Below are 24,281 nucleotides of genomic sequence, written 5' to 3' on the forward strand. Positions count from 1 at the left end.
ACTTGTTAAGGTTCAGAGGCACATTTTGCAAATATGGCAGTAGCCATCGATCAGCTTAAGATAAGATATACTTTATTGATCTCAAGTTGGAACATTTGCGTTACATCAGCATGTGTAACAGTTAAATATGCAGTGGTGTTTATTTGTAAATCATTTAGTATAATCACACAAATTCTGTGTTTTATATTCAACAATTCTGTGTTCTTTATTTATTGATTGTTCAATACCTGACAAGGTCGGAGATGAAATATCTACATACATCTTATAAGAGTATAATACATTATGTATAATATCAGTTAAAATAATTGCTTCAACATAGTTAACATTGCTGGAGGTACGCACAAATATTGATAGATGTCTTGTAATGCACTATTGAGGAACCTGCGACCCAAGTTTTTCATTCAATGCATAACTACACCATAGTTGTGTAGGCCTATATGATATGTCAATAAACCTTAGAAAATCTTGAAAGGGATGTGCAAAATAGTCATTATATACAGTCTTTAATTAACTATTAGTAGAGAATAACGAGTAATTAATATACTTTATAGGGATCCTATTAATATCTAATAATAAAAACAATGAAATTCAATAACATGCTTTAACCACTAGGTGTCCCTTTATACCAGCTGTGCACCTTTATGGTGTAAATACAGCCTATCTACCAATTGGATCAAATATAAAAGTCAGCCGAATTAGTGTTGATACTGCAAGGAGACGTATTGTGTGAAAAGAAATGTAAGATGTTGTTTAATGGCTGATATATTTATGATCCACGTCACGTTTTCAGTTCCTCATGTTTGTCTAGAAGTCTTCTCATCAGGGCTCTATAAATACAGAACTACGGCAGATATGTAATATTTAATGCAGCCGAACCGTGTATTACAATGCCGTTATGTGATGACTTCCAAAGAGAAAAGCAAGCACACTCGGAATAAAGTATTATTGTATTTTTTTTAAATGTTTTCGGTCTGTTTCCGTTATTTGTTAATGACGATGTGCTGTGAGATGTGAGACTGGAATTGCACAGGGGAAAATAACGTAGGCTATCTTTAGATGCGGATTTTGTTAAACTAATATGTTTGCGCTGTGGACCAACACTATACATTGACGGGGAAGGGGGTAGCAATAAAGATAACACCATTAAACAGTTACACAACATAACAGAAATAATATCGATAGCAGCGTCCTTAGCAACCACCTTGGTAACAATGAAAACGTTATGGACGCAATTTCCTGAAGTAATCTTCGTAATAACTAGCAAACTAAAGATCATGTACATCCACTGCACACATAATCTGAAATAACAACTCATATTTCTCGCATCAAATGACATCAAAACGCATTTTAATGGCCAAACTAACTTTAAAATAGGCATTTTCCATCGAGAATAAAACGAAGTTCGGCCATGTTTTTTTTTTCTGCAGGGAGAAATTTGAAGATCACGTGACGTCAAACAGAGCACATGGTGTAGTCCAAACGATAGCTGGAGATTCTGGGTAGTGTAGTGTCTTCTGCCATCCTTTACTCCGAAAACATATTTGTTTCTCCGAATCGAAGGGGAAAAATACAAAAGCATTGCACACAATTTAAACCAATCAATGTTGTGTAATTAACAAGGATAATCTGGTGTTTTTTAGTCGATGAGTAGTGCAGATATCACTGTAAAATCAATCGACAGTAAGGGGAATACTTACTTCCGGGTGTACAATTCTCCGTTATCCAATGAGAATGGACGCTCACATTGCCTTTAAGGGCAGCCGACACAAACGAATGCCGTGCTTCCATGAGCATATGGACATCCCGGAAAGCTGAAAATGGACGCTAAGGCCCCCCCCCCCCCCCCCTTGCGTTGAAAATGGACGCTAAGGGCCCCCCCCTGACGTTGGAAAAAGCCGACATGGGACTTGACATAACGTCAACATAGGCCGACCTGGGAGTGAGGATGTGTTGCAATAATACATCCAGTTGAAGAATGACCACTTTTTACTGATATTGAAATCAAATGGACAATGCACCCGATGGTTAAACAACAGCTGGCTAATATCTAATTCTCTTTATAACAACTGTCAAACTTCAGTGACATAAATGTTTTATATACTGTATATATTTTGCCTTCTGTATATGTACACACAGAGTACATACATACCCACTTTTGAGAGACACACACACCGTATTTATTTGAGCTGTACTGTACCCAATATACAAGCTGTTAATAAACTTTCCAATCAATCAATGGCTGGACTTTGTGGAGTTCCTGACTTGGGAAGGGAGAGGCTTTTCAAAAGGAAATGCATAGATTGGAAATCTAACATAAATATGCCACAAGCAAGCTCGACACACTGTTGAAAGTACACACACTGTATTTGGAGTTTTGTTTTAAGAGTTTGGTCCTTAAATATACGATGAAGAAAAATAAGAATGGGAAACATTGGGATGAATACAACCATTGAACATCAATCAACCCTGGTAGGTCAGAGGGATTCAAGAGAATGACAGGTAAAGCGATAAGAGCACAGCATCATGGGAATGATATTAATAATGTTTGGGGTCCGATTGTAGTGTGTTGTAGTGTAGCTGTAGGCCCAAACATCAAGACTTCCCTTTTAGTGTCCCAACTCAGTGTTACATCAGACCACAGACCAACAGGCTTTAATCTCTGTGTGTGAAACAACAAGGAAGAGGAATACGCGGTCTGTGGAGGAGGTTCACACGGGTAAAACCATGGAGAAAATGTGCTAGGTGTAGATAGGACCACTGGCTATACTTCCAGGGGGGAAGAGAGCTGTCCATGGCAAACATATGCTGAGTTCACCTTCTCTTCAGAATAGAGATTGTGGTCGTTGGGTTGGTGGGTGTGTGGTGATAATAGAGGATGATATGGAATGACGTCCCGAGTCGATCGGCTGCCTAGCGGACCAGCGGGGATTGCTTCAGGGAGATGAGGACGGAGCGCATGCGGGACACGTCTTTGGCCTGCTTGCTGGACTTGGGGTTGAAGTCGCAGAGGCGAGCCACCCGCTCCCACTCTGTGCCGGGGTTATTCTCATCCAGATCTGAAATCATGGCCTCCTCAGCCGCCCTGCACCAGGGAAGAAGAAAAAGGAGATGGAATAGAAAACAATCAGTGGAGGAAGAAGTTGAATACACCAAAAGTACACATACGGCTCTTAGGAAGTCCTCTGCTGATCACTGACACACACGAGTTCAGGAAGGAAACTCACCCAGGCTTCTAGCATTACATTTTTGGGATTTAAAAAAAAAAGGTGACCGTTTGTTGGTTAGTGAGCATTGAAAATGTGCTTTTCATGATATTTCACCTTTAAAGTTTAAATGTACGTTTCGCATCAAGATTTTAGAAACACTCCTAAAATCAATTGAGCAAAAGCAATCTCGTTTTATGGCTCAGTGAGACGGTGATGGTTCAGCAGAGTCTACCTCAGGGCAGGACAGTCCAATCACAACACATACATTTACATCTATTTGTTTTCTGTTACACAAAGAGGAACAAGCTAAAACACTTTCATTACCCGTCACATGCCCTCAACACTGCTTACACATAACAGTATAATCACCAGTTTTAGTTTTAACTCAACACAACAGTTAAGGGAAGTACATTTAAAACACTGATGGAAAATCCAAAGAAAACAAACTTACCAAAAGTAATTGTAAGGTCTGATTAGTATCTTTGGTTGGTTAAAAATGCAGTTCCTGGAAGAACTGTGGGAGTGGAGTTTCCCAAACCTGTACGCTAACTTGCCTTGTGCATTCATATTTACAATAAACTTGTTTCCTCAGAAAGACCCAGGTATAAGGATGTAAGCTCATCTTTATGCTGGTCCTTGATTAGGAATGAACGATAATGGCAAGTGATTTACTTTTTAACCAAGTCCAAAAGAACTAAAAGCACTGCTGGGCTTTAGCCATGCACTGCGCCTCAAAAGCAGGTTATTTGGAGGTGTGGCAAAGAATGCGTTTACTTTGCATGTGTCTAATTGTGGAACAAATCAATTACTGTCTTTTTGTAAAAGTTTGATGCTTTTAACCATCTTTCAAATAAACATAAAAACCATTATAAACTCCAGAGCTTGAAATTAAAACACAAGAGTGAAAAAAATAAGTAAAAGACAAAAACTGAAAATGGATCAGTGCCACTTTTACAAGACATTTGGAGATGCAAGCCACAGATTAGGGCTAAACAAATGTAACAATCATCCCAAACCACCAACCCATAAAAACTGTCATTTTCCACTGCCGTAATACTTCTGTATATCCCCCACCCAACCTGCAAGCACTAACATCTAACTACACACAATACACAAAGCAAAATGGGGATGAGAAGCCAATGAACAATCACCGTCACAACCAATTACAAATACACAAAGGGGACTAAAAAGGGCCACAACATCACAGAAGGGACATTATAACAAACCTCTAACTAGGCAGTGGATCTAACCGCTGGGAAAGCAAACGGGGTATTTGTGCAACATACACATTTCTAACACACACATACAGGACTGCATCTATCCCCTCTGAGAAAATATAAAGTATTTGAAGGTTGTGGGGTTTCATATTTTTACTTAACTGGTCTAGGCGGTAGCAAGGATGGTTAATGTGTGTGCTTTAAGGTGCATAGGAAAAGAAAACAAGGAGAAACAGTTTCACAAGTCAGAATATAGAAGAGAGAGAGAGGGGATGAAATGAAAGACAGCAAAAATGAGTTCAATGCAGATGTGAAAAGCAAGCGTGCAAAAGCGACAACTCTCTTTTGTGATTTCTGTGTTTCAAAATTGTTGGAATGTACCAAATGTGCAACCTTTGGTTTTGGTGAGAATGAAATACATTTGTGCCTCACAACTTTTCTCTCAGTTAGGCAGCGAAGGACATTATAGCCTGGGGTCTCATTTATAAGGCTCTGTTCGATATAATATTTGTACATACAATCTCTGGTATTCATTCAAGACCATTTTTTCCAACTGTATGCCTATACAGGAGGCCCCTGGAGTCCCTCTCATGGTCTCACACCAACAAGATGAAGAAGGAGGAAGTGGTGGGATTCAGTGTCCTGTACAGATGAGATCAGAATATGCTGCAAAAACTGCATTGATTTGTGATCATTAAAACACTACTAACTATGAAAACAAGCAAAGGAAATTCTTCATTTCACTTCTGCAGGTCTCCCTTGAAAAAGAGATCTATGATCTCAAGGGACCAATCTGGTTGAATAAAGGTTTGAAATGAAATTTCCAAGACAAATGCATTTGACCCTGGGCAGTAAAAAAAACTTGAGGATGTGTACGTCGATATTACGTTTTAAATACGTGGACATTTAATAAAGGAAATAAGCCTGGCACAACAATAAACCAAAAATAATTGAATGTTAACCTATTTTTTATGCACTAACTAACTTTCAGCTTTGCATTTCTTAACTAATGCCGACCGGCCTAGTTGTAGTTTACAACCATCGTGTATAAAAAATGTCAGAACTTCCTAATTTTATCCTTTAGAGTTATGGACAAAAACGTGTTTTACAGTCAGTGACTTTGACCTCTACCAAAACATAATCCTTTCATCATTCAATCATGGTGGCCGTATCCCAAATTTGATAAGAAAATAGGATGAACTGACTGCTATGCTGCTACAGGTTAGTCTCTCCTCTACATTGGAAATCAAAGCTGATAGTACCAATGATAGGCGAAAGAAACGCGTACTCCACAAGGCAGGCCAATGTGCACTCCAACATGAATTGATAGCAAAACCAAAGGCTGCACAGCTCAGCATATTGGATAGCTCGTCTGGCAAATTAGCATCTCATCATGTCGGACATCAGCAGCTACAGAGCAGCTAGCATTCAAACGCATGAATACAGGTCAGTTTGAAGCAGTTGTGTTGCCGGAATTGATTAGTGGTGTTATTGAGACTTTGAGGTTGAAGATAGTGGAAATGATGGAAGCAAACCTGTATTTTGGGAAGAGGAGAATATAAAAAAAAAAACTATAAATTAGCTAAAAGTCCAAGGAAAGACATACAACTTGACCTTAACGCAGTTTGGCACTTTCCTATTCTGCACATAGCACTAGCTTTTACATAAGTGAGTAGCTAAGGCTAGGAATACAGGAAATTGGGGACTTAAAAAGTTTGACTTGTAGAAGAAGTCCAATTATAAACGCACAATTGCTTCAAACTAATCTATATGGATCCCACTGAATAATATATTGAAGTTTAATTAAAAAAAGATATTAAGTACAACACAAGGCACTCTCTATTACGAGTAAATACAATTAATGTAAGCATGTTTTAATCGTTGGAGATTCATGTTTTTGCTAAATGTTTTTTTCTGAAATGGAGGAGGAAGACAGTATGGAAGTGACTAATGGATTAAAAGCAGTTGTGAAATAATTCATTTGATGTTCATGGATGTTAGTAAGTTGCGTAGCAGTGCGTGTATTGGCATGCAGTCTTTCTCTACTGAAATCTGACAGGCATCTGCTCACAAATGACATGCAGACATTTCGGGTGGAAATTATTACTGCACATGAGAAAGAGAAAAAAAAGCTACATGACAGGTGTAACAATTCGAAGTAGTTAAAACTAAAAGATGGAACTAAACCAAGGCAACACAAAGGGAAGTAAGTAATTGCCTAATTAATGATATGATTTTAGTGGTAGGATGCTGGGAGTCGATGAAAATGGAGGGGGACAAAAGCAAAAAGGATGTAAAGGAAGGATGTTAGTTGGAGCAACATACACATAACCAATGAGCTCAGAGAAGGGCTGCTTGTAGAAGTCTTCATCCAGAACCCTGGACAAACATCCGCCAAACGACAGAGCAGCAAGAAGGTAGGAGAGAAGAGAGACAGCGATAAAAGGGAGAAGAGGATGGAAACACAAGCATTATCGGTTACCACACAATATCACCTGAGGCATGTCATAAAGGTCTCAGTGTCAGAGGGTCTCAAAGGCTCAGAGAGTCCTGCAGCCGATTGTGTCCGATACCTGAAATCTTTAATTATACATCTCTGGTGATCCTCCAAACACGGTCAGCTCTGAACATCGAAGTAATCCCAGAAGTTAGAGAGTAATACTATCAAATTATAACTATTCCACCTTCTGAGGCAATTAACTTAATCCTCAAGACTGTATAGCTTATGCAAGTCATCATCAGGATGTGCTAAAATAGTTACTAGCTACAGCTGCTTTGAAAAAGGACAAATGTACTCATTACTGATTTTAAAAAATATGTAAAACTTCTGGATTTTATTTTGGCTGAAATTGTATAAATGGTCAAATATGTTCTATACATTGAAAAGTAAACCAAGTGATTAGTTTGGAAAAGAAGAAATAGATGAATGAAGATGTTTTTGTTAGCAGTCCTAATTCTTAGACAAAGACGGTCCATATGAAAAAGAGTAAAACTTTTCCCCCAGACGTACGGTTAATAGATGAGTGGGGAGCCATGTCTGCCAGCAGTTTATTATTAATGGGGTAACCCAGCTAAATTACAGCAGAGGAGAATCTGAGACAGAAACGTAATTCATTTAACTGCAAAAAGATGAGGTACTAAATCCGTCAAGATAGTCTGATGATTTTCTTTTGCACAAAACAGTTATTGGATTCTTCTTTTGAAACACCGTGCTTCACCAAAATATCAGGAAGCCATTCCCCCAGTGGTGTAAAGCAGCCCCGAGGACCCTCTCTCACATGGGGTAAGACCAATGTAAAGATAATTTGTTGTGGGGTCAACTCACGAAATGCTACACCATTATGGAAGTTGTATTTCCTCATATACTGCATCATCTCAACATCCCTCCAAGGAAGAAGGCTTGCCTTCACATTATTTCCCATGAATAGGAGGAAAAAACAAGCTGATACCTAAAGGGTTCTGGCTAGCTAAGGTTAGAAACATTGCGTACTGGAACAAAAGCCCATTGTCTTTCTGGAACCCCTAGGCTAAGGTTGACCCATCTCTTGAGCCAACCCTTAGTGTTTGTCTTAATGCCGGAATCCAAGATTGCTGCTCTTGTTTAGGAAGTATCATTTTTATGAAAAATATTTTGCGGATTCCCCATATCACTTTCTATTCATGGTAAGATGAGCCCCTGCTCAACAGTACCTGTTATTGGTTTTGGTTTTCTCCAGCTGCTCGTCCTGCCTGGCGTGCCACTCCTCCAGCTCCACCTTGGCTTTTTCCTTCCACTCAGACTCCTGCTTGATAGAGTTTTCATCTGGGGAGGGAAAACAGTGAGGAGAGGGTCAATAAAAAAGTAGAGTGTCAAGAATGATTATAATTTTACACACAGCCCAAACTGCTAGGTTTGAATGTTTAGCACTTTGCTTGGAGATCATAATGTCTTGATTGTGATTACTTTGATTATATGTTAAAGGTCACCTATCATGCTATTTTAAGGCAATAGCATAGGTTTCAGTTATATAAAAAAAATATAAAAAACATGTCTATGAATTGTTTTGGACAAAAAACCAAACCGATCACCCATTCTAGCCATGCCTCATATCCCTCTATTTCTCTTCCGGTTACAAAAGTGCTGATTCTGGGTATAAACAGGCCTCTCTTGAGAATGAGACCCTGTGTCTCAATGAAAAAAATAAGAGGGGGTGGAGCTTATGCCGGCTCATGCGGGACCTGGCAGATACTGTCTAAAATGCTGCGGTGATGAAACGCAAGGATTATTAGATCAAGGATTCTTTCTGAAACAGCATGGAGCTCAAAGGCTTTCTCTCTTGCCGGTTATACCACAAGGTGAATTCCTTTTTATCTCCTGCTTCTTCACACACATGCTCTCTCCAGTACAGGTTAGCTCTGAGTGTTAACACCGACCATATTACGTCCAAAACAGTCGGGCATTGTTTCTGATAGCAACGTTTCTGATTGTGCTGTGGGTCCGCCGCATGATAGGTCCCCTTTAAAAAATTCTACAAGAAATTACTAATCATTTTCTTTTACTCAAAATCTCCCCTTTTATTTAATGTGTTACTTGAATTTGCCAGTCATTTTGTATCTTCATTTTGATAAGTACATTTAAATGATAGCACCTAATAAATGTTAACTAAAGTAATGGGTTGACCTACAAACTGAAAAGCTAAAAAAAAAAAATGTACCTGGGCAATGAAGAAATGTGCGTAAAGGTGGGCGACGAACCCGGTCAGAGGAGCACGGTACATACATTTGAACAAAAGCAGACTGTTCCAGTTGAAGAGAGCATGGACCCTCGTCTAACGTGAATACTCGTGGATTTGGAATCATTTAAGCAGTGTTTCCGCCAGATCAGGGCTGAGAGGGCGTCCACCCCGAGAGCGGGGGTGGAGGGGGGGGTGGTGCTTGAATTTTGACTTGAGCCGTCCCTTATAGATACTGTCTTGTTACGTTAGAGAGCCGGATCATTTGGCTCGGCTCTCTTAAAGCGCCGGCTGTTTCGGCTCCCAAACGGCTCTTCATATTACCACAGTTTACCACGGAGCCTCAGTTTCGCCGCTGCGAGGCTCTGGTGCTCGCCGCTCACGCGCGTGCTCCACTAGCACCGCTCATCGCATCCAAATCGCGCACGTTCTGTCTTGTCCTGTAGCAGGCACCGCCGATGTCGGGGAAACGATCTTCAATACTCCGAAAAGAATCCCACCAGACTCCTTTGTAGGGTTGGGTACCGAGAACCGGTTCGGAACCGGTTCCAACATTTAGATTCCAACGGCATCATTTAGAAATGTGAATTTCAGTTCCGCCGCTCTCCGTAGCCTAATGTATGACTGCGGCGGGGCGGGAAATGTAACGTTGTACCTACTCTTCCTACAGCATAACCTGAGACCAGGGCCGGCCTGTCGCACTGGCGTTATAGATGTTCGCCTAGGGCGCCAGATCTGTGGCGGCGCTGCGCTGACAGCTCTGGGAGGAAAAAAAAACGTTTTGACCGTTGGTGCTCATCCTAATTTTCGGCCTTGATGTAACAACATTCATAATTAAGTAAATGTAATCCCCTTTTCATCCCGGTTACACTTTTCATTTGCCCTGTACGATGGGCACTGTAAGTGATGAAAATGGGGGATGTTGGCTTATCTGGCACCCGCAGCTCACAGCCAAAGTGCGAGTGAGCGAGGGAGAAAGGGAGGGAGCTGTTGTTATTAGCATCTGGTGCTAGCTGCTCTAACGGAAGAAGAAGATGTTTCTTCAATGATGTGGAGGAGAGTCATCTCCAGTAAGACTGAGGCGAGGTAAATGAGTGAGGTCAAGGACTCTGAGTGTTTAGATAGTTCACTTTAGTCTAAGTTATCTCAGTGGGTCTCAAACGTTTTGATCACAATTCATGTAAACACATATTTCCAAGGCACTCCTTTATAATTATTGGGATAAAACAGGTTTGAAATCATTCCAATGTATACTATAGGACAGTAAACCAGACATATCGTTTGAAACTGGAGAGATACAAAAATATGCATAAATAAAATAAGATATGAATGAACAACAAAAATAAAATACGTTACATGTATTTGTTATTGGCTATGGTAGGTTATTGGTTATGTTCACATACTTATTTAATTATTAAAATGTAAACCGATCTTTTTCATATGGGTGTTTAGAGTTGTACCCCCTAGATCTAGTCTCTAGTAATTCTGCTTCAAGTGCACCAGATTTAAGCATTTTACTTTAAAATGTTCAAAAATGTCTTCCAGGTATGCCTGAGAAGGCAGATATGCTTGTTTTTCTCAACAAGAACTGTTCTTTAAAAGTTGGACTGTTGCACTGTTGTAGCTTCAGTGGTTCTCAGGTTACAGTTACATAGCAGTGAATATAAACAGACTGATTAATGTGAATATTACTGTAAACTAACCTGTGTAAAAGTTTCTCGAATAAATGTAATTTTTTTGGTGGAAGAAGCATGTATCATTTTTTTACCCTGCCCCTCAAAGAATCGGAATTGAGAACCGTTAAGAACCGGAATCGTGGAAATTCGAACGATACCCAACCCTACTCCTTTGCCCCTCCAACAGAGGGATGTCCTCGTCCTTTTCGTTATTTCAAGCGATAAAAACTCTCGATCTTCTCTCGAATTATTAATATTTTGGACGCCCTCGGCTCAAGTTCAGGGCGTCCCGAGCTGAATAAGGGCGTCAAATGACGGCAAGACGCCCCCCTGGCGAAAACGCTGCATGTAAGTATATGTATGTACTTAATCAACTCTGTACATGCCTGTTAGCTTGTCAGCTTAATGTTGATATCAAACGCACGTTAGCTAACGTAAGTATTTCAGCTTAGCAACTAAGCTAGTTGTGGGATTTTGAGGTACTTGTTCTTGATTTTTTACTATAGGGTGCTTTTACGTGTAAGACTCAAACAGAATTTAGCTAATTATAGTTTTACTTAAGTAACATTTTCATTACCGGAATTTCACTTGTAAGAGTATTCTTACAGTGTGGTATTAATATTTATACTTCAGTAAAGGGTCTGCTACTTATTCAACCTCTGAGTGACAGTATATCAATGTGTTTCTGTGCCTGCTTTGTTAAGTTTAACTGATGTGCAGTATTTGTTAAAATCATTGTAAAGTGGAGCTTAATCATGGCTTATAGCCGACAACAGAACAAAAATAAATGTGTTGTTTAAAAGTGTCTACTATATATATGTTGTATAGTCTTAGTGTAAAACTGTTTTATTGAATATAAATTGCATTTGATGTTACAGGTAGAATAAATTACATTTAAATATTACCTACCTGCAGATTTATGAAATAAAATAGTAAAGAATAGCAAGTAAAAACAACCTAAAAAACAAACATTTTTACTGGAGATTTGTAATAAGATGCATATTTAATCTTAAATCAAATCTACTATGCAATAGTAAGTAAAATGTATTTACAAAAACTGAAATTTGACAGTAAAGTTGACTTGATTGCCTTTAGTAACAAACACTTCTTAACTGTAAGTAAATGCTACTTGAAATATACGCTGTTAAATTGACTTGCACGTCTTTACCTAGATTTTCCAGAGTAAATCTTACCCCCCCATTTTGTTCAGTGTAGACAGCAGTAGACCATCCTGTTCCCTGATAAAAACACTCTGGTAAATGCTTACCGAGCAACTGCAGGCGCTCGCTTTGCTCCTCTCTCCACTTGCGAAGACTTTCAGGTTCAGCCTGCAGCCGGTCAGCACTGGAGATCGCTGCGTAGGCATCGGATGGACCGTTGCTTTCCTGAGAACAAGGGGGTTGATGATATGCAGAGATACAGTTTGAAGATGTTTTACTAAGGTCAAATATAGAAATCTGAAAAATGATTCATCTTGTTTCCCTATCATCTGGAAGTTCTGGTCCTGCTTTTAATTTGCAAGTTACAGTTTGTGGGGAATAAAAAAAGCTCATTGCTCAACTTTGAGTTTTATCAGAGTCAGTGCCAAAAGGAAGTCCTGACAATGCAAAAGGCAGCAATTTGCAATGACAGCACAGGAAAGGGAAGTTGGAGTGAATCGTCCAGATATTTAAACCTCTGCGGTCAGCACTGAACTATCATTACTCAAAGGAAATAAGTATTTTTCACCACTTGCATACAAAAAAATTAAATACATTTTAGTTGTATAATAATAATAATTGATGCACAAAGAAATGTTTGATTTGGGAAAAGTAGTGTGTACTTGGTGAGCATGAATACGATGTCAAACTCTCCTTATGCAAACACAAAACACATGAACAAACCTTATGAGAGGAGACTTGGGAAATGTTACAATTTGATTGTGAAATTGTGAAAAAAGTATTACCCCATGAAGATCTCCGTTGACAGCACCATCTGCAAAAAATAATGTAAAATAGTTGTAAGAAATGAACGGCATACAACAAATCCAGACATTATTAAATATATTTCCGAACAACACAACCACAAATCTACAATGACAACCTTGGCTAGCTGGCTTGACTCTAGCTGGATCCTCGTGATTTGCAAACACACATTATACTCATACTCATTATAGGTTAGCACTTCTGATCAACTGCTACTGGAACAAGGCAGTCATGGAGGCCAAAGGTCGGCCAGCTCCATCAATTTGCTCTTAAGGCTGTAAGGTGAACTGGTTATTGGGATATGAAGCAATGAATGACACGCCCTATAACAGTAGTTACTGGTTTTATCAGACAACTTCCTTGATTTTCAGAAATTCTTAAATTGCACGTAACAAACATTATATATATATATATTCCGAGTTTAAGCGTTGAGGTTCATGAAAACGCTAGGTACACTTAATAAGCTAATATAGCTAAGCTAACATTAGCAAACTGGGATCCGTTTCAGCGTCCAATTAGGACTACATAACGGGAGTTATAGCTAACACCCTAATGTTAAAGCTAACTAGACAGACATTGTTAACATTAAACTGCCTCTGCTCGACCACAGCAGCCACCCACCGCTGGAGTCTCCCAGCGAGGAGGGCACCTCTCCGCTATCCAGGATGCTGAAGCCTTCGTCGTTTTCAATCCCCGCGATTTCGCTCTCCTGTTGGGCCAAGAAAGCGGCAGCGGGGTCCTCATCCGAGCCCACTCCGTTTCCAGCGGCGGGCGCGTTCAGCATGTCAAAATCATCCATGTTGTGAGTAGGGAGGATTAATAACGGAATGAGCAGGTGTAGCAGTTGACTAGAACCGATTACCTCAACGGGAAGAAGGACGACAATAAAAAAAAAAGGAGAAGCGGAAACGGAATATAACCAATCACAAAGCAGAATGAGTGACTGACTAAACAGAACACCAATCATATTACAGCTGCTTCAAAAGGGAACCAATCACATCGTTATACGCTCCTGCATACGGGTCCCATGACCTGCTATGTGCTGTCAGTGCTGTGAGAAAAATCCGCTGTCAGAGATTAAGCGAGAAACCCCCATATCTAACGTCATATTGTGTCTTGCTAAAATATAAATATATATATTTAAAAGGCTCTGATCTGAAAGAACGGCGGAGTCCCCTGATCTTCTTGATTTATTGCAGACCCAAGCGTGCTTTTGAATTATTTGGTCCTATTAGACCATAGAACCTTTTGCAACATTTGATGGTCTTCTCTTTGTCACTGCTATAACACATGGTGATCTGGTAACATGTGTCGTGTTCAGCCTGAGTAGCACAATGTCATGATGTTAATAATTAACAACTCTGACAGTCTCAAAGGGCTCAGGTGACAAGCAGGCACTCACCTGACCCAGGGTATGTGGAAGAGAATGTATTGCTTTTATAAACAGGAACATTTCAGCGTGACTCCAACACTGGGATTTATTGTTAACATGTCTAATCTATAATTTACCACAATTAAAAACTAGAAAGTATAGCCTATCTCCAATCAGAAAACCTGTGTTGTTGTCTGTTACACTAAGGAACATAAAGATGCATCTGGTTGTTCCTTAATTCAAAGGGGCCATGAAACCTGGAACTTGACTATAATAGCAGTCGGGACAATTTAAATGCACCTGTTGGCACTCAGTAGGATTAGAATGGGTGAGGACACCATGAGTTGACTGTATGGCCACTGGCAACTGTTCCTATGAAAAAGACCAATTTACAGTATTTGTGCGACTGGCTATTTCAGTCAGTTTATAAACTTAACACAAAAAGTAAGGAGATTTGTGTTTGGTAGATGATTTCCTTGTTGCTAAAATGCTTCTTGGCAAATATACCGTTGGAAAGCCTGTTTCCTTACCTTTCAAATGGTACCATATTTGTGAGAACATGCATTTGTGGGATGAGCAGCAGAGCTGAGTATGTGGGTTGCACCCATGAAAAATGTGACCAATCTCCTCTGCCAATGCCAAACAGCTTTTTTTTAGTTGCGTTTGGTGGATTGGATGATTGAAGTCTGATGAAACAAAGACATTTTATTAACAATGTATTCATTTAACAAGCAGCCTCAGTAGCATGTGGAAGAACCAAACACAGCCACAACAGCCTCTCCTCCTCATGCTGGTCACCAGCAGGGGCGTAGTTAGGACCTTGAAACATTGTGTTCACTCTGGACAGCACGCCCAAACTGATTCCACAAGTGTTCAATGGGGTTGAGGTCAGGACTGCAGGGAGGCCATTCCATCCTCTCCCAAATTCTGGAGGAAGTCTCTGATAATCCTCGCTCTGTGGGGGTGAGCGTTGTCATCTTGGAGGATGGAGTTTGGTCCCAGACTGTTGAGATGTGGGACTGACAATCAGCGAGCACCTGTGAGTACCAGAAGCTCAAAACAAAAGTTAAAAGCAACAGCAGAAGAAAGCTGTTGGCATTGGCAGAGGAGATTTGTCAGATTTGTCATGGGCACACCCTACATACTCGGCTCTGCTGCTCATCCCACAAATGTTTGTTTGTCATAAATGTGGCACCATTTGAAAGGTAACTTAACAGGCTTTCCAACGGTATAATCCTGAGTCCTGGATCCTGAGTCCTGGATTTCAAGTTGTGGCTGAACCTGTCTCTGCGGTCCTGCCTGACTCATCATACTACTTCCCTGATGGCTCCAACAGGATTGTTGACATCCTCGTGGTTTCATCTTATTATTATACACACATGCATTTCCAAACATTTGGACTACCTATGTTGCAAATGTATTATATTTTCAATTTACACACGGCATCTATTGCACATCTGTCCGTCCTGGGAGAGGGATCCCTCCTCTGTTGCTCTCCCTGAGGTTTCTCCCATTTTTCCCCTTTAAACTGTGGGTTTTCTCCGGAGATTTTTCCTTGTCCGATGTGAGGGTCTAAGGACAGAGGGTGTCGTATTGTCATACTGATATTCTGTACAAACTGTGAAGTCCACTGAGACAAATGTAACATTTGTGATATTGGGCTATATAAATAAACATTGATTGATTGATTGATATAAGATTCATTGCCAAGAAGCATTGTTACAACAAAGAAATAATCAAACACAAATGTCCTTACTTTTTGTGTTAAGTTTATATCCTGGAGCCTCATATGATAGAACATTGAGCAATGTTTAAGTAACTTTTAAAAGGTAAAGCACTGTTTTTTAGCATCAACTGCTTTACTGGCCCACCAGATAATCATATTCATTGTTATTTTTCTTTACTTGCTTGCAAAGTGCTTTGAGAACCAGGAAAAGCGCTATATAAATAAAATGTATTATTATTATTGCCCATACATCATAAATCTAGTCTTGTCATTATTTTAAATGATACTTTACTTAAAAATGTAAAATTAAATAGTACTTTTGTTAGGGCATTAACTCAAAGAAAATCACAAATACATTTAAATCAGCATGTAATGCACAACACATATGTTATAACATACAAACGCAAACATTTTTGCAATAAAATATATTATCTTCTAAAAGGCATGGAAAACTTCAAAATCTGTGAAAATCTTCATTAGGTCAGTGATCATGAAAAGTATATAAAACTTCACCTGATTCAGGAAATATCATTCTGTAGCAGCTTTTATAGCAGTTGATACCTAACAGTTTATTACAGTATTCCAACCAATTTTTCATTAACCATTTCTTAACCTGTAAGCCTTCAACCACCATCTTTAAATACTTGATTTCCCCAAAATGATAATATGTAATAAAACATGGAAATGTAACATCAACTTGACTACAACCCTTCTCTTAAATACCGATCATATTTAAAGTGAAAACTCCAACCGATTTATAAAAAACGTGAGATGGCAAGCAATCAAGGAGAATTGAGAGGAAGCTGCAGGAGAATGTTTCAGCAATATTTTGGACACATCTGATACACGCTTTCTATAATGATAGACTTTTCCATCTACCCACTTCACAGTACAAGTCTTTCCCAGAATGGGTAATTCTGTATTGAAGATGACTTTGCTGTTTACCAAAAAGCTGATGCTTGATTGCTAAAAAGAAAAGCCCCTTCATTTAACCTTGCCTATGTAGATACAAAAGGAGTTTCTGGTTCGTGCAATAGATGTACTTAACACATGACGTATCAAGACTGATTTGGCCAACATCTAGGCTGATTGTGAAGTTATTTTTTTCACAGGCTCGAGAATTTCTATTTTTGCAGGCAAAACTTCATCAAGGCAGTTCATGAATTTCTTTCAGTTTTGCAGTCCTCCTGTTGGTTGCGATCCTTGGTAAATTAGGACCATATCCTTCAAAGTAATCTCCTGGTCGTATAGTCTAACACCATGCTAGCTGCTCCAAGTAAAGCAGGTTCCTCCAGCTCTGATGTGAGGACCTTGATGTTCTGGGCAGATTGGAGCGCTCTCTCGGAAATGATGCGCTGCACCGGGGCAAGGTAGTAAGAGGCCAAAACTCCAGATAGAATCACCAGCGTGGGGTTCACTATGTGGAGGATGTTCACGATGCCCATGCCTAAAGCTGTGGAGGCTGGAGACGGGAGGAAGACAGATAGAAATTAGATTTGTCTTTTGTTTTAATAGCAGCTTTTATTAAATGTGATATATAAGTGAGTGATTTACGTTTACTCAACAATGTAAAGCATTTGAAATTCCTGTATATTGCTGGTTTGTGCTCTGACCTTTGTTCAGAACAGCGTCAGCGCTGTTATTCCCCAGTCTGGCTGCATTGATGAGGTGGATAGCAGTGATCGGCTCCGCTTGCTTTATATTCAGCCCCTCCACCTTCAGCAGGTCCTCTGAGAGACACACCAACACACAGGTCATATGTATGCATGTAAACTTATTACATTTTATTAACTTAACAAATACTTCGGATCCTAGATTGCAGCATCATGTATCTTAGACAAATTCAAAAAATGACTTGAATTCCTTCAAGCAACTAATATTTATGACTACATGCAATTTGTATTGGTGAGCTGTCCTTTCAGGTTTACAGGAAACAGGTTTCTCAGCTACTCTACTGGGCAGTATGGAGTCCCGGCACATTTCTTAAAGCTATACATGGACAAAAACAAACACTCACCGTCATGTAGCCTTTTGGCCTCTCTCTGCAGAGCGTTGCCCGACGCGTAGGCCTCGATGCATCCTCTACTGCCACAGGAACACTCTGGTCCCTCTAATGAAACTATGATGTGGCCCAGCTCGGCAGCGCAGAAGGTAGTGCCGTGAATCAGCTCGTTGTTTTGGATGATGCCTCCACCAATACCTACACACACGGACAATATATTTACTCCCTTGGTAGCAGAATGCAATAAGCTCATCAGTATTTTAAAATACGCCTTTAATGATCACAATTTGCTTCATGTACCGGGCGCACAGTTTTGATAATGTCACATCACATTTAGTAGCAAGTTCCTTGTTTATTATGACTTAGGCACTCAACTTAAGAACAATACATGCCTTGATAGATCTATTTTATGTTGGACAAATGTTCCGTAACTCTTTTGCTACAGTTGGCAAATTCCCTAATCAAAAATGGTGAATTATTGATTCCATTCTTCCTGCTTCTTACAGTGCAGACGCTTTTTCTGCTTGCTCTTGCCTCTGCTTACTTTTTCATGCTGATTTTCCTATCTTTCTTTTCTGATAACTTCGAGCAGTGGCTCCTGGACATTAACCTATCACTGGGACAGTTATTCTTCGTAAATAGATGAAGGGTTTCAGCCATATTTCAATATTTTTACGATGACCTCACTCCTACAGTAGCGTGGCCTAGCAACAGCTAAAGCCTGGTACTGCATGCTATTTAGCTAGTTAGCAGCAAAATGCCTTCGTTCTCTACAGATGACTTCCACAAACTTCTACAGAAGATGGCAGTGTTGGAAATGAAAATGCAACGGTTGGAAGTTAACGTGGAAGTGAATGGACTACACTCTAAAAACAAATGCCTTGGCTCAACAAAGAAAATTAACGCAACAGTTTGCATCGATGTTTATTGAGTTAAGACAACTTCTAATGAAATTGTCTTAAAGCAACAAAGTTATTTGAGTTAGGGGAGAAGGCTTTTCCTCTAGAATCAGAGGTGTTTTTAATTACCACTTACTTAATAATTGGTAGCATAAACACAAGTTTTTAAGTTGATTACTCAAAAGATTAAGTTGTTCCAACTTGTTTTACCGTGTGATTTAAATGTAATCTTAAATTGTATGTACTTAATTACCATCATTGTGAACACACGTTTTTAAGTTGACAACCATTTATAAATTAAGTTGCTCCAAATATATTGTTTTCAATAGTTTTTTTTCTTAGCTTTTTCATGTTTTTGCCTTTAAAGAAAGAAATTAATTGATTCCACAACAAAAATATTAGGCAATTCACTTTTTATTTTGAACTGCAGTTGTTTATTTCAACACATGATGTTTCAATCAGGAGAGAATTCATTTAGTTTGAACATTTATTGACACATGCCATATGATAAGGTGCATGAACACCTGAAATCACAGCTGACTGCAGGAGAGAGGAGAACCATTTTATAGTTTGGCTGCAGCACGTTGATTGGCTGCTGGAGAATGAGGTGAAATGTAATAGGTTAAAGAGAACGCCTGTGATGAGCTGATTATATGCAGCTGCGGAGTGAATGTATATACACCCAGTCTTCCTGTGACGAAGGTAACTTCTTCACTATGGACTGACGGCTTCAGGCCGGGTAATATTGCACTTTATTAGCGTGATTGCACAGTACAGTTGATGTCTGTGGCTGATGATTGTGTGCACCTGGTGTCCTGTGTTGTCTCCTCCCCCCTCACCTGTGTCTTGTTGTGCTGATTAGAGTGGGTGTATTTAGGGTCTGTTGCCCTGTCTGTTTTGGAGGCTGGTAAGGTGTGTGAGATCCTTGTGGCTGCAGGATGTGTGCAAGGAGAACAGCAGGATTGAGGCTGTGAACTTTGTGCACATGATTTTAATAAATGCCCACGTCGGGTTATATTTTTGGACGTTCTGCCTCTGCCTCCTTGCTTGGTCTGGGCCGCTCAACGGTCAGCTTCACACTTCCTGAAAGAACTTGCGCTGAGCTTAATTTAAATCTTGAGAAAAAAGATAAATAACACATTTAAATTGCCCCACAAATAATAAATAAACACATTAGCCATATTACCATGGGAAATGGGGACACAGCAATTTGCCTATACAGTGCAACAACAAGGCCATCTACTGTATTTGAATGACAAAAGATGACACTCACCTTAAAATGTCCTTTGCATATTTCTATTTGTCTTAACTGTGGGAACTTGTCCAGGCCTTAACTCAAGGTGTCGAACAATTAAGTTATCAAGCCAATTGCATTACTTACTACAACTTGAATTTAGTTTGAAGTCAATTAACGCATAAATCAGAGTTCAAATTACACACAATATTAAGTTGATGTAATTACCAACATTATTACGTCAACACAACTTATAAATTAATGTTTGCAACTTAAAATGTTTATCTAAATCAATTAACTCACATTTTTATCTTGCAACCATGCATTTAATTAAGTGGAGGTGAAAGGTCGCCTGAATTCGTTTTTAGAGTGTAAGTTGGAATGACACCACTTTACCAGTGCTGCAAAAGAATGGAAAAGGGCATGCTAACTTACAGCTAGTTAGCAGCTACAAGGATTCCAAGGAACAGGGGGGCTGTGTACCGGGCAATACATCTACAAGTGGTAGTCCTCCCTGGAACTCTCTGGGTGCAAAACCTAAGAGTAAATAATTTCCATGGGATTTGGGAGAATGAATAACAGGCAGAGCCCAGTGCCGGCTGGCCTGCATTGTTATCACCCAGGAAGAGCGCCTCTTCAACCCCTGTTCCTACTAGGAAACAGTCGTGGACAGCTGCTAAACGGAGAACTACAAACAATTCTCCTAAACCAGTGCTTCTCAAAGTGTGGTCCGTGAGCGCCCCCTAGTGGTCCGTGAGTATATTGGTAACATTTCACATTTGAAATAAATACATTTATTTAAGTTTTTCGCAGTCTCGCGGGAATATCTCCGCAATGGAACGAGCTTAAGTTTTACTTTCGATTGCATGATATAGCCCAGATAAGCACCTTCATCACACATGTTGCCACTTGTTTGTACAATTTTCAGGCGATTTGTAAAAAACGATGTGTTTTGGGACATTTGTGGAGTTAGGTGGTCCGCGAGTGTTTTTTTATTGGTTAAGTGGTCCTTGGTATGAAAAAGTTTGAGAAACACTGTCCTAAACCACTAAGTGTGCCAATCCAGAACAGATACGCTCCGCTGACCCAGAACCAGAGATCTCTTTCAGATGACCTGGATAACCTGTCCTCTTCACACAGCAGGGTAAGGACCAATAGCTACTCCAAAAGTAAAAGGCTAGAGGGAAAGCTAACGACTGGGCCTGAAACTCTGATTGTGGGTGACTCTGCTGTAAGAGATGTAAAAGGTCTGTGTAGTAAGAACAACACCAAAGTACTCTGTTTTCCCAAGGATATGGTCTCTGACTTGGCTGAGAAGATTCTGCATATTGGGGCTGAACATCCGACTGTGAAGAATGTGGTACTACACATTGGAACAAATGATGTTGTGAAACAACAGTCAGAAGTGCTGAAAGAAGACTTTAAATGTCTGTTGGAAACTGCCAGCTCTCTAAATGCAGAGGTGTTCATCAGTGGCCCTCTACCACCAGTCAGAGGAGGAGTGGAGAGATTCAGCAGATTGTTTGCACTGAATACCACTGTCTGTACTGACCATTCTGTTCATTTTATTGACAATTTGAACTTTTTCTGGGACCGCAGACATCTTTTTAAGGCAGATGGAATTTGCCTGAACAAGTCAGGAGTGAAATTGTTTATCTCTAACATATTCAACTGCCTGCATCATCAATATGTTCCCTCTGCCAAGGACAAGCGGCAAGAGCAATCAAAACAAGAGAAAGACACAACACATCGCACAGAAAACCTTGAAGAAGTATCACTGCACCCGCCTGAGGAATGTTTTGATTATGGGAGACCTATGACACAAATGCAGGAGTGTCCAACGCCATTCACCCCCCCCTGTCAACACCTTTGAGGATACTCTTCCTTCACACCCCAGCTGTCTCTACTCTCCGCTCACCCTTTCACCCTCGCCCACCCCCCTGGAGTTTGATGAGCAGATGAAGGAGATACAGAGGGTTGGCACCAAGTCCTAGTAGTATTCGTTTATTTGACCCCGAGGGGAAAATGGGTTGCAGCACATCACAAAGGCAAAAGATAAGACAATACGTCACTGACAACAACATAGACACAGATTAAAACAAACAGACATAAGAAAACCAGATATCGGCAGACATAACAAGGGGCCTATAGGCCCTCATTTGCGAAATAGGGGGGACAGGGCCAGACCAGCTGGGTAAACAGTGTGTCCTAGCCATCATTGAGTCAGGAGTTTGATGGCTTGTTGGACGAAAGACAGCCTAGATCTGTTCTTTTTTAACAGAGGGGCACGATATCTACGCCCGGATGGCAACAGTTCAAAAATAAGAGGCAAGTGGGTGCCTCAGGTCACTCACAATATTGTGTGCCAATTTTAAAACTCTGTCCTTGTATAAGCATTCTATATTAGCAAATGAGATTCCTGTCAATTTACTGGACAATGTTATGGCCCTCCTGACTGACTTTTTCTGTGCCTCAGTGGCTTTGCTGAACCAGCATATAATACCGAAGGAGAGCACACTTTCAATAAAAGCATGATAAAACATCTTAACCATTCTGTTGCCGACATTAAAAGACAATCATTTACGTAAAAAAAAACATTCTTTGTTGAGACTTGGCATTTATCTTCTCAGACCAAACATCCCATCTGAGCTTGTGGTCAAGCACGACACCAAGATATTTGTACTCAGTATCACATTGAATGGGCTCGCTATTTAAAAGAGTAGGGTTGGGCAATTGTGCTATTCTAAAATCAATTTCCATCTCTTTTGTTTTTGAGGTGTTTAGAAGCAGGTTTGACTTCTCACACCAGTTAATAAAGAAGTGAAGGACAGGCCCATGCTCCTCTTCCTCATCAAATAGGAGGCTGACCAGGGCCGTATCATCTGCATACTTAATAAAGTGCCTATTGGGAAAAGTGCTAATGCAGGAGTTGGTATATAAAATAAACAAAAGAGAGGATAAGACAGTAGTAATCAGCAGCGAACCGCTTCAACACGTGTATTTCGGTGTATTCACGGCATTCATTTTTATTATTCTACAGTATTGTTGTTTTATAGTTATTGTTAATGTAACCCAATTTGTGTTCTTTGAAATTGAAAAGGATATCGCATTGTGTTTGTTACTTTCAGTTGTATATGTCTTAAGTGTAATTTGGCTTGGTTTCCTATTTATGGTCATGCTTTTATTTTGAAGGAGAGTTAGCGCAGTTGACAGGAAGTTGTTGTTGCATTGGAAACAACGTGACGGACATTAACGGAGAAAAGTAATATATCTACATATAAAGACGGAGAAAGTAAACGATAACGTTTATGGTTTAGTGTTAGCACCCCCCGAAGAGGCACAAGCTCTTACGTTGATATTGGATATTTCAATAAATTCAATTTGGAAGAAAAAAACGGGGAAAAAGCAAACAAAACGAATATCCGAATAACGAAATTGAAACCCGAATAGTACTCCAACGAACGAATATTCGGGTACAGCTCTACTTCTGACTTCTCAATAGTCATACTAGAGGGGAGGGGGGGAGGATGGAGGGGAATGACAGTGTCAGCCTCTATACTGTTGCTACTCTCAAACCGGCAGAAGAAGGTGTTCAAATGATTTGCCGTCTCCCTTCCCTCACCACTGATCAAGACAGGAGACGGTTTTCCCCTGCCCTTATGTGGAGCATTCGTCATGTTTTTAATTCCCTGCCATGCTTCTCTGGGATTACCAGAGGCCAGAGCTGCCTCCAACTTCTCCTTATAGCTATACTTGTCTAACTGTATTTGTCTTATAATATCTGTATGTCTCTCCTAGCAGACTCATCCTGGTTTTCAAAAGCTTTTTTCTTCAGCTTTCTGTCCCCAGAGTCAGAACTAAACATGGTAAAGCAGCGTTCAGTTATTATGCTCCAAATATCTGGAACAAACTCCCAGAAACCCGCAGTTCCGCTGCAACTACTTTTAAATCCAGGCTGAAGACTTTTCGCTGCTTTTAATTGAAACTGAGCGGTTGTGTTTCGTTTTTGGTTAATGAACATTTGGGGCTAGTAACCCCAGGGAATCAGTGTCTGGGGACTTTGTCCTGGCTGGTTTTCTCTGTGTATGCTGCTCGGGACGTACTGTATGTGCCATACAAGCATACACAGCTCATGTTCGGAGAAACCTTAAAGAAATTCATGTACTTTTCATGTACAAAAAGTTAATTTATTTTTTCTTTTAATGTTTCTTTTATTATCTTTTCTTTTTAATGACTGTTTTTAAATGACTTTGTCTGAATGTCTTTATATTTC

The 24,281-nt window shown here is 39.9% G+C and overlaps 2 protein-coding genes across 6 annotated transcripts in view; both read right to left on the reverse strand.

Moving 5' to 3' along the window:
- Window positions 1-1,980: 1,980 nt before the first annotated feature.
- On the reverse strand, window positions 1,981-13,648 carry clta (clathrin, light chain A). 3 transcript variants are annotated; one of them, XM_034238571.1, is made up of 7 exons: window positions 13,397-13,648; window positions 12,757-12,785; window positions 12,079-12,196; window positions 8,114-8,225; window positions 6,749-6,802; window positions 4,586-4,621; window positions 1,981-3,082 (listed from the first exon to the last, which is right to left on the reverse strand). In XM_034238571.1, exons 1-7 carry the CDS (start codon window positions 13,572-13,574, stop codon window positions 2,911-2,913), a joined length of 699 nt encoding a protein of 232 aa, XP_034094462.1. In that variant the 5' UTR covers window positions 13,575-13,648; the 3' UTR covers window positions 1,981-2,910. The 3 variants fall into 3 exon arrangements, with proteins under 3 accessions (XP_034094462.1, XP_034094463.1, XP_034094464.1); XM_034238572.1 differs by lacking the exon at window positions 4,586-4,621; XM_034238573.1 differs by lacking the exons at window positions 4,586-4,621; window positions 6,749-6,802.
- A 2,245-nt stretch (window positions 13,649-15,893) lies between these two features.
- gne (glucosamine (UDP-N-acetyl)-2-epimerase/N-acetylmannosamine kinase) overlaps window positions 15,894-24,281 on the reverse strand; it is a 31,881-nt gene continuing 23,493 nt past the window's right edge. For all 3 annotated transcript variants that reach the window (XM_034238579.1, XM_034238577.1, XM_034238578.1), the window contains exons 12-14: window positions 17,891-18,073; window positions 17,487-17,603; window positions 15,894-17,335 (exon numbers count right to left, since the gene is read on the reverse strand). In XM_034238579.1, coding sequence (XP_034094470.1) covers window positions 17,100-17,335; window positions 17,487-17,603; window positions 17,891-18,073 — 536 coding nt within the window. In that variant the 3' untranslated portion in view covers window positions 15,894-17,099. The remainder of the gene's footprint in view (window positions 17,336-17,486; window positions 17,604-17,890; window positions 18,074-24,281) is intronic.

This window comes from Gymnodraco acuticeps, unplaced genomic scaffold (genome assembly GCF_902827175.1).
Source record: "Gymnodraco acuticeps unplaced genomic scaffold, fGymAcu1.1, whole genome shotgun sequence".
NCBI classification, from domain to species: domain Eukaryota; kingdom Metazoa; phylum Chordata; class Actinopteri; order Perciformes; family Bathydraconidae; genus Gymnodraco; species Gymnodraco acuticeps.